We start from the raw sequence: 12,500 nt of genomic DNA on the forward strand, positions 1-12,500 counted from the left end.
TCTCTCTCTCTCTCTCTCTCGCTCTCTCTCTCTCTCTCTCTCTCTCTCTCTCTCTCTCTCTCTCTCTCTCTCTCTCCTCTCTCTCTCTCTCTCTCTCTCGCTCTTTCTCTCTCTCTCTCTCTCTCTCCCGTTCTCTCTCTCTCTCTCTCAGGTTGTGTTGTTGTAACCTGATGGAGGAAAGCTGTGGAGCTCTGTGCTCAGTCCTGATCTCCTCCAGGTTGAGAGAGCTGGACCTGAGTAGCAATTCTCTGCATGATTCAGGAGTGAAGCTGCTCTCTGCTGGACTGAAGACTCCATGGTGTACACTGGAGAAACTGAGGTCAGATCATCACTTCATCACAGTATTTAGATTTACAGAATGAAAACATTCCGTCATCAGAAAGATGAAACCTGTTTTGGGGTCAGTCATGTGGGGGTCTGTGTGTGAGGTGGGAAAGTACAGTACAGGCACAAGGCACCATGGAAGAACTTGAAGAACCTGGACGAGACAGAGACACAGACAGTAGGGTCAGAGCCCCACGCTCATGGTGGGTGTGTTAGACATGTACCTTAATTTATTTCTCCAGGTTGTGTTTGTGTAATCTGATGGAGGAAAGCTGTAGAGTTCTCTCCTCAGTTCTCAGCTCAAACTCCTCTAGGCTGAGAGAGCTGGACCTGAGTAACAACAACCTGCAAGATTCAGGGGTGAAGCTGCTCACTGCTGGACTGGAGACTCCACACTGTACACTGGAGATACTGAGGTCAGATCATCACACCTCAATCATACATACAGATGTTAGTGTTGTTGGGATGTGAAGTCATTTTAAAGTTCCTCACATGTATCCAGCTGGAGATGATCTGATGGGATTGTTGCTAATATAGAGAAATTAGAGAAGGTTCCATAGTGCAGTCTGGGATTCAGGCTGAAGATCAGGGCTTTATAAGAATGTGGACAGATCATCACATGTGTAACTTCTGATGTATGATCATTTCTTCAGATTGTATGGTTGCTATCTGACAGAGGAAAGCTGTAGATCTCTCTCCTCAGTTCTCAGCTCAAACTTCTCCAAGCTGAGAGAGCTGGACCTTAGTGATAATAAAGTGCAAGATTCAGGAGTGGAGCTGCTCACTGCAGGACTGGAGAACACACAAAGTACATTGGAGATACTGAGGTCAGATTGTCAGTTTCCTATACAGGATTTATGTGTAAACAAGCAAATTAATAATAATAATAATAATAATAATAATAATAATAATAAATATTATTTATAGACAGAATTAAAAATGAGTTTATTAGAGGGACAGCGCATGTAGGACGTTTTGAAGACAAGGTGAGGGAGGTGAGATTGAGATGTTTGGACATGTGCAGAGGAGGAACATGGGGTATATCAGTAGGAGAATGCTGAGGATGGAGCCACCAGGAAGGAGGAAAAAAGGAAGACCAAGGAGGAGGTTTATGGATGTGGTGAGGGAAGACATGCAGAAAATTGGTGTGAAAGAGGCAGATGTAGAGGACGGGGGTGTGGAGACGGATGATCCGCTGTGGCGCCCCCTAATGGGAGCAGCCGAAAGAAGAAGAAGAAGAAGAAGGACTGTAGCGCCCCCCTTTGTCTATTTGGGGTGATACTTTGTCAACCTCTCCCCAAATTAAGCTCTACCATCTGACCAAGTTTCTAGGCCTTACAGTTTGGTCTTCACAATCAATTTTAGGGTGGAATAATAATTAAAAAGAAATAAATAAATAATAATAGTATAGCAGCACATGGACTGGATAAAATGATCTGTGTAATACAATTTTTTCATATTATATTATATTATATTATATTATATTATATTATATTTAAGGCTTTCAATCAATTAAAATATTTAATCACAATTAATTGCATGATTAACTTATTACCTTCACTTATTCACGCAATTTGATCTGTTCTAAATGTACCTTATTTAGAATGATTATATTATATTATTATATTATATATTATAATACTGGAAACTTGTGATAATTGATTTGCTGAAACTCTGAACTTCATGAGTGTAGAGAATGTGATTATTGTAACCCTTCATGATAAAGACTACACAGACTGCAGGAGGAACATCACCTGGAGAAAGTGTTGGTGTGGCATTTTTTTATTTTTTATTTCTTTAGTAGGTGTGTGTAATTGGATATCGTGAGATGTTCCTGTGTTCCAGTATTTTATGGTTTCTTCTCCAGGTTGTGTTTATGTGATCTCTCAAAAGAAAGCTGTAGATCTCTCTCCTCAGTACTCAGATCCTCCAGACTGAGAGAACTAATGCTGTGGGATAATAAAGTGCAGGATTCAGGAGTGAAGCTTCTTGCTGCTGGCCTGGAGAACCCACACTGTACACTGGAGACACTGGAGTGAGATCTTTATTATTTAACTCAGGATTAAAGAATAATAATAAAAAAACTAATAAACATTCAATATCTTAGTGTAAAAATCATGAAGTTTTCAGGCTCCAGGTCAGTGACTCTCCAGAGTCATTAAATACATGAGAATGTCATGTAATAATACAGAGATGATTCCTCACAGATCACTGCAGCAGAACCCTCACACATCCCTGACAGATCACTGCAGCAGATCCCTCATACATCCCTCGCAGATCACTGCAGCAGATCCCTCATACATCCCTCACAGATCACTGCAACAGATCCCTCATACATCCCTCGCAGATCACTGCAGCAGATCCCTCAGACAGCCCTCACAGATCACTGCAGCAGATCCCTCACACATCCCTGACAGATCACTGCAGCAGATCCCTCAGACATCCCTCACAGATCACTGAAGCAAATCCCTCACACATCCCTCACAGATCACTGCAGCAGATCCTTCACACATCCCTCACAGATCACTGCAGCAGATCCCTCATACATCCCTCGCAGATCACTGCAGCAGATCCCTCAGACATCCCTCACAGATCACTGCAGTAGATCCCTCATACATCCCTCGCAGATCACTGCAGCAGATCCCTCATACATCCCTCGCAGATCACTGCAGCAGATCCCTCAGACATCCCTCACAGATCACTTCAGCAGAACCCTCACACATCCCTGACAGATCACTGCAGCAGATCCCTCACACATCCCTCACAGATCACTGCAGCAGATCCTTCACACATCCCTCACAGATCACTGCAGCAGATCCCTCACACATCCCTCACAGATCACTGCAGCAGATCCCTCAGACATCCCTCACAGATCACTGAAGCAAATCCCTCACACATCCCTCACAGATCACTGCAGCAGATCCTTTACACATCCCTCACAGATCACTGCAGCAGATCCCTCACACATTCCTCACAGATTACTGCAGCAAATCCCTTACACATCCCTCACAGATCACTGCAGAAGATCCCTCACACATCTCTCACAGATCACTGCAATAGATCCCTCACACACCCCTCACAGATCACTGCAGCAGATCCTCACATCCTCACAGATCACTGCAGCAGATCCTCACACATCCCTCACAGATCACTGCAGCAGATCCTCTCACATCCCTCACAGATCACTGCAGCAGATCCCTCACACATCCCTGACAGATCACTGCAGCAGATCCCTCACACATCCCTCACAGATCACTGCAGCAGATCCTTCACACATCCCTCACAGATCACTGCAGCAGATCCCTCATACATCCCTCACAGATCACTGCAGCAGATCCCTCATACATCTCTCACAGATCACTGCAGCAGATCCCTCATACATCCCTCACAGATCACTGAAGCAAATCCCTCACACATCCCTCACAGATCACTGCAGCAGATCCTTTACACATCCCTCACAGATCACTGCAGCAGATCCTCACACATTCCTCACAGATTACTGCAGCAAATCCTTACACATCCCTCACAGATCACTGCAGAAGATCCTCACACATCCCTCACAGATCACTGCAGCAGATCCCTCACACATCCTCACAGATCACTGCAGCAGATCCCTCACACATCCTCACAGATCACTGCAGCAGATCCCTCACACATCCCTCACAGATCACTGCAGCAGATCCCTCACACATCCCTCACAGATCACTGCAGCAGATCCCTCACACATCCCTCACAGATCACTGCAGCAGATCCTCACACATCTCTCACAGATCACTGCAGCAGATCCCTCATACATCCCTCACAGATCACTGCAGCAGATCCCTCATACATCTCTCACAGATCACTGCAGCAGATCCCTCATACATCCCTCACAGATCACTGAAGCAAATCCCTCACACATCCCTCACAGATCACTGCAGCAGATCCTTTACACATCCCTCACAGATCACTGCAGCAGATCCCTCACACATTCCTCACAGATTACTGCAGCAAATCCCTTACACATCCCTCACAGATCACTGCAGAAGATCCCTCACACATCTCTCACAGATCACTGCAATAGATCCCTCACACACCCCTCACAGATCACTGCAGCAGATCCCTCACACATCCCTCACAGATCACTGCAGCAGATCCCTCACACATCCCTCACAGATCACTGCAGCAGATCCCTCACACATCCCTCACAGATCACTGCAGCAAATCCCTTACACATCCCTCACAGATCACTGCAGAAGATCCCTCACACATCTCTCACAGATCACTGCAGCAGATCCCTCACACATCCCTCACAGATCACTGCAGCAAATCCCTCACACATCCCTCACAGATCACTGCAGAAGATCCCTCACACATCTCTCACAGATCACTGCAATAGATCCCTCACACATCCCTCACAGTTCACTGCAGCAGATCCCTCCCACCGATCCTTCACACGTCCCTCACAGATCACACTAGCAGATCATCTGTTTCTATACTTCAATAACTTACAGATCCAATTTCATCACACACCTCATGAAAGGAGCTTTGTGTTCATTATTGTGAAGAATTTTTTCATTCTTAATTTTCTTGCCAACTGACTAATATTTATTTATTGATTGATAAATTAATTTAATGACACTGTGTAGATCACTACAGTATGTGTGTGTGTGTGTGTGTGTGTGTGTGTGTGTGTGTGTGTGTGTGTAAGAGAGAGAGAGAGAGAGTGTGATATATGTACAGAATGTATATATATATATATTGCGGTGTGTGTGTGTATGTGTGTGTGTTTCTCTGCCTGCAGACTGACACGCTGCAGTGTTACAGAAGAAGGTTGTGTTGCTCTGGCTTTAGCTCTGAGGTTAAACTCCTCCTCACACCTGAAAGACCTGAACCTGGACTACAATAAACCAGGAGCATCAGGTGTAAAGCTGCTCTCTGATCTTCTGAATGATCCACACTGCAAACTGGAGACCCTGAGGTGAGAAATGATGACATATTAGTGTGTATCCAAGACATACACTAACATACACAAAATCACACAAAGGTCACACACAGTACACACAGTATACATATTACACACACAGCACGCATATTCCTACACACTCTACACACAGTCACAGTATACACAGTACACACAATACACACAGTACACACACACTACACACAGTCACAGTATACACAGTACAAACACAATACACACAGTACACACACACACATACAGTATACAGAACACACAATACACACATTACACATACAGTATACAGAACACACAATACACCTAGTACACACACAATACACATAGTACACACACACATAGTATACATAGTACACACATTACACATACAGTATACACAGTACACACACAGTATACACAGAACACACAATACACCTAGTACACACACAATACACACACAGTACACACACACACAGTATACATAGTACACACATTACACACACATATATATATATAGTATACACAGAACACACAATACACATAGTACACATAGTATACACACATAATACACACAGTACACACACACATAGTATACATAGTACACATAGTACACACATAATACACACATAATAATAATAATAGTATACATAGAACACACAATACACCTAGTACACACAATACACACATAATAATAATACACACACACATACACACAGTACACACACACACACAGTATACATAGTATACACAGTACACATAATAATTACAGTGCACATATAGTACACACAGTACACACACACACACACAGTACACACACACAGTATACAGTACACACATATATATATATAGTATACACAGAACACACAATACACACACATAGTATACACACATAATACACACAGTACACACACACATAGTATACATATAGTACACACATAATACACACATAATAATAATAATAGTATACATAGAACACACAATACACAGTACACACAGTACACACAGGCACAGTATACACAGCACACACAATACATAGTACACACAGTACACACAGACACAGTATACAGTACACATAATATACACAGTACACACACTACACACAGTCACAGTATACATAGTACACATACAATACACAGTACACACACAATACACACAGTACACACACAGTATACACAGTACACACATATATATATATACACACACATTACACATACAGTATACACAGAACACACAATACACATAGTACACACATAATACACACAGTACACACACACAGTATACAGTACACATATTACACACATTACACATACAGTATACACACAATAATACACAGTACACACAGTACACACACACAACACACACAGTACACACAGGCACAGTATACACAGTACACACAATACACACACATTACACATACAATACACACAGGCACAGTATACACACACAATACACAGTACACACAGTACACACATAATAATAATACACACAGGCACAGTATACAGTACACATAATACACACATTACATACAATACACACACATAATAATACAGTACACACAATACACACACACAATAATACACACATAATAATAATCATAGTGCACATACAGTATACACAGAACACACAATACACCCAGTACACAATTTATTTCATGTTTATTTGTTTTGAGCTTTTAATAATGAACATCGTCTCAGAGCAGCTTTACACAGATAATGTGGAGATAAAAATGAAGATGTTGTTTATAAGTGTAAGTTTGTCCCTGATGAACAAGTCGGTGGAGACTGTGGTGAAGGAAAAATTCCCTGAGATGCAGAAGGAAGAAACCTTGAGAGACCAGACTCAAGAGGGAACCTCATCCTCATCTGGGTTCCACCGAATGTCCATTTATTACAGATAAACAATGTTGAGGTGCAGTGATGATGATCAGAGCAAACTGTACTCCTGAGTCAGTGTAGCAGACTGTTGATATTAACTACAGTCCAAATCCATCCTCAAAGCTCCTGTTCTTACCCAGTCCCCTCCAAACGAAGAGGACACTATCCAGATGCAGACCAGGACGAAGTGGGAAGATCCGAGGAGAGGAGCAGGAACAGTGGTCACTGGAACCTCAGGAGCATGTTTAACGATAGAAAGAGAGAGAGAGAGAGAGAGAGAGAGAGAGAGAGAGAGAGAGAGAGAGAGAGAGAGAGAGAGATAGATAGATGATAGATAGATAGATAGATAGATAGATAGATAGATAGATAGATAGATAGATAGATAGATAGATAGATAGATAGATGATAGATAGATATTATTTAGTAATCTGAGTGAACGTGTGAGAGTGAGGAGACGACAGCATCCAAATATCCCAGTTCACCAAACACTCCATATCCATGATCCCTCCAGATCTGCTCCTTTACCTCACAAACACCAGTATACACAGTACACACACAGTATACACATTACACACAATACACACACAATAATCACAGTATATATAGTACACATAATACACATAGTATACACATAATACACATAGTACACACAGTATACATAGTACACACATAATAATTACAGTGCACATATAGTACACACATAATAATCATAGTATATATAGTACACATAATACACACAGTATACATAGTACACATAATAATAATAATAATAATCACAGTATACACAGTACACACAGTATACATAGTACACATAATACACACAGTACACACAATACACACAATACACACAGTATACACACAGTACACACAGTATACATAGTACACATAATACACACAGTACACACACACACACAGTACACACAGTGCACACAGTACACACACACAATAATACACACAATAATCACAGTACACACAGTGCACATAATACACACATAATAATCATAGTATATATAGTACACACACAATACACACAATACACACACAGTACACAGTACACACAGTACACACACAATACACCCAGTACACACATTACACATAATAATCATAGTATATATAGTATATATAGTACACATATAATAATAATACATAGTACACACAGTACACACAGCTCACACAGTACACACATAATGTAATAATAGTACATAATAATAATATAGTATATATAGTATATATAGTATATATAGTATATATAGTACACATAATGTACACACAGTACACACAGTGCACACAGTGCACACAGTGCACATAGTACACAATAATAATCACAGTGCACACAGTACACACACAGTGCACACAGTACACACACTCACACACAGTACACACACATAATAATCACAGTATACACACAATGTACACATAGTACACATAATACACACAATAATCACAGTGCACATAGTACACATAATAATCACAGTACACACAATGTACACATAGTACACACACAGTGCACATAGTACACACAGTATACACATAATAATTACAGTGCACATACAGTACACACAGCTCACACAGTACACATAATACACAGTACACACACAATACACACAGGCACAGTATACACACAATGCACACACAGTACACAGTGCACACAGTACACAGTACACAATACACACAGGCACAGTATACACAGTACACACAGTGCACACAGTGCACACACAGTACACATAGTATAATAATAATAATAGTACACACACAGTACACAGTACACACAGTGCACACACAGTACACAGTACACATAGTATATATAGTATATATAGTATATATAGTATATATAGTATATATAGTATATATAGTATATATAGTATATATAGTATATATAGTATATATAGTATATATAGTATATATAGTATATATAGTATATATAGTATATATAGTATATATAGTATATATAGTACACACATAATCACAGTGCACACAGTACACAGTGCACACAGTGCACATAGTACACACAGTATACACATAATAATCACAGTACACACAATACACACACATATACACATAATACACACACATAATCACAGTGCACACACATTACACACACACACACACAGTATACACAGTACACACAGTATACATAGTACACACATTACACACAATACACATAATACACAGTACACATACACACAGTATACACATAATGTACACACAGTACACAATACACACACACAGTACACAGTACACATTACACACAATACACACACAATAATCACAGTGCACATACAGTACACACACAATGCACACACAGTACACACACAATACACACAGTATACACAGTATACATAGTACACAATACACACAGTATACATAGTACACATAGTACACATATAATAATAATACACATAGTACACATAGTACATAATAATAATACACATATACACATAATAATCACAGTATACACAGTATACATAGTATATAATAATAATATAGTATATATACATAATAATAATATAATAATAATAGTAATAATAATAATACACATAGTACACATAGTATATATACATAATACACACATAGTATACACATAATACACACATAGTACACACACAATGCACACACACAGTACACATACACACAGTATACATAGTACACACAGTGCACACAGTACACACACAATAATACACAGTACACAATACACACACACACATATACACATAATAATAATACACACAGTACACACACAGTACACATAATAATAATACACATAGTACATAATACACACAGTACACATACACACACAATGTACACACATAATAATCACAGTACACACATAATGTACACACATAGTATATATACATAATACACACATAATAATAATAATACACACAGTATACATAGTACACATAGTATAATAATAATAATAGCAATAATAATAATACACACAGTACACACACAACTCACACACAGTACACACATAGTACACATAGTACACACATAACGCACACACAGTACACAATACACACATAATAATCACAGTATACACAGTACACACACACACACAGTACAGACAATAAACACAATATACACTGTACACACAATGCACACACAATACACACACAGTACACACAATACACACTGTACATATAATGCACACACAATACACACAATACACAGAATACACACAGTTCACTGAGCACACTGAGAACTCTTACTGTGTATTAGAGTGAGTAGAAGAGTACCTGCAGTGAAGTCGTGTGTGTGTGTGGGGGTGTGTGTGTGTGTGTATGTGTTTGGGTGTGTGGTTAAGGCATTCAACTTTGGCTCCGAAGGTCCTGAGTTCAAATCCCGGCCACACTCAGTTGCCACTTCTTGGCCCCTGAGAAAGGCCCTTAACCCCATATACACTGGCGATCAAAATTAAAGAACAATTTATAAACAATTGAACAATTCTGAAATAATGTGATCTTCACTGCTCAACAGTTGAAGGAGTTTTTGTCGTGTCTATACCATGCTACCAGAACACCTTTTCCACAAAATAACTAAGGCATTTAAAAAAAACATTATTTTGCAGAAAACACACTGATCAAAATTAGAGAACACTTTCAGATTCCTCCCAGTTATTGGTGTTAATCTGGTACCTGGTGCTAATTTTCCTTGATTATCTGTAAACCCCTATTTAACTGGCAGCCTAACTTCCAGTTTCACTGACTCTGCAAGATGGTGGGCCGTTCTAAAGTGACTGAAAGCCTCCAGCAGCAGGTTGTCCAGATGAAGGCCAAAGGGACGACCCTATCAGCCATAGCAAGACAAGTTGGCCATTCCAAATCTGTGATTTCAAGAATATGGAATCTTTACAACATCACAGACTCATACAAGTCCGCCAAGAAGGTTGGGCGTCCACGGAAGACAAATACAAGAGAGGACAGGATACTGCGGAGGATCTCAGTGGGCAATCGTTTCCACACTGCAGCTGGAATTGCTCACCAGTTCAGCGCTGAACAGGGTAAGGATCTGTCTCGTCATACAGCGTCTCGACGTTTAAGAGCATTTGGACTGAAAGCCCACTCTGCAGTGACCAAACCTCTCATTAGCAGAAAGAATCAAAAGGCTAGACTAAGCATGTTGTGTGGACAGAGGAGAACTGGTCCAAAGTTCACTTCAGTGATGAAAGCAAGTTTGATTTATTTGGGTCCGATGGGAAACATTATGTTCAGTGACAAACTGGAGAAAGACTGAACCCAAAGTGTGTAAAGAAGTCAGTGAAAAGTGGAGGAGGAAGTGTCATGGTTTGGGGCATGTTTTCTGCAGCAGGAGTTGGGCCTCTTATACAGCTACATGGCAGAGTGAATGCAAATGTTTATCCGAACAACAACGCTCCATGTCACACAGCAAAACGGGTATAGCAGTTCCTTCAAACTGAAAACATTGAAATAATGACATGGCCTGTCCAGAGTCCTGATCTCAACCCAATAGAGAACCTCTGGAAAATCCTTGGTGACAAAGTTATGGCCAAGAAACCCACTACAGTCACCGAACTGTGGAGGAGACTGGAAGAAGAGTGGACGAAAATCCCACCAGAGCAGTGTGAGAGACTCGTGCTGTCCTGTGGCTGCAGATGTGCTGAAGTCATTCAGAGCAGAGGCCTGGACACTTCCTACTAATTGCTGACTGTTGTAACCTTCAGAACATTTTGTTGTAATCTTTTTCCATGCTACAGTCATTGTTGTTCTCTAATTTTGATCAGTGTGTTTTCTGCAAAATAATGTTTTTTTAATTGCCTTTAATTTGTGGAAAAGGTGTTCTGGTAGCATGGTATAGACAGGACAAAAACTCCTTCAACTGTTGAGCAGTGAAGATCACATTATTTCAGAATTGTTCAACTGTTTATAAATTGTTCTCTAATTTTGATCTCCAGTGTATGCTCAGTTGTATGAACGTGATAAATGTAAGTCACTTTGGATGAGGGCATCTGCCAAAACGCCATCAATGTTAAATGTAGATGTGCGTATATGAGAAGGCAGAAGTGTAGAAGAGCAGATGTGAAGATCTCCATACGGTGCAGAGACTCTGAGTGTAGATCTGAGATTTCTGTTCTGTGGTTTTGTGCAGAAATCAGAGTTTCATCACAGCAGAAATGTTTTATTTGTGTGTGTGTGTGTGTGTGTGTGTGTGTGTGGTGTTGATGCACTATTGATTGTGTCCTGTTCTCTCTTTCAGCATGAAATAAACACCGTGTGGAAGATGAACAAATTAAACACTGCTGCTGTTTTCATTTTCCTTTATAAAAGTTTAATAATGTAATCGTGTGTATTATATATATATATATATATATATATATATATATATATATATGTGTGTGTGTGTGTGTG

General features: G+C 40.1%; 1 protein-coding gene across 3 annotated transcripts in view; it reads left to right on the forward strand.

The window, feature by feature from the left end:
* Nucleotides 1-12,386, forward strand: part of LOC124399903 (ribonuclease inhibitor-like) — a 17,387-nt gene extending 5,001 nt beyond the window's left edge. For 2 of the 3 annotated variants that reach the window (XM_046871213.1, XM_046871215.1), the window contains exons 5-10: nt 152-319; nt 567-740; nt 978-1,151; nt 2,192-2,359; nt 5,108-5,284; nt 12,349-12,386. In XM_046871213.1, the coding sequence (XP_046727169.1) occupies nt 152-319; nt 567-740; nt 978-1,151; nt 2,192-2,359; nt 5,108-5,284; nt 12,349-12,358 (871 nt within the window). In that variant the 3' untranslated portion in view covers nt 12,359-12,386. The remainder of the gene's footprint in view (nt 1-151; nt 320-566; nt 741-977; nt 1,152-2,191; nt 2,360-5,107; nt 5,285-12,348) is intronic. The other variant, XM_046871216.1, reaches the window with a different exon arrangement.
* The last annotated feature ends 114 nt before the right edge of the window (nt 12,387-12,500 follow it).

The sequence above is a fragment of the Silurus meridionalis genome, chromosome 17 (genome assembly GCF_014805685.1).
Source record: "Silurus meridionalis isolate SWU-2019-XX chromosome 17, ASM1480568v1, whole genome shotgun sequence".
In the NCBI taxonomy this organism is placed as follows: domain Eukaryota; kingdom Metazoa; phylum Chordata; class Actinopteri; order Siluriformes; family Siluridae; genus Silurus; species Silurus meridionalis.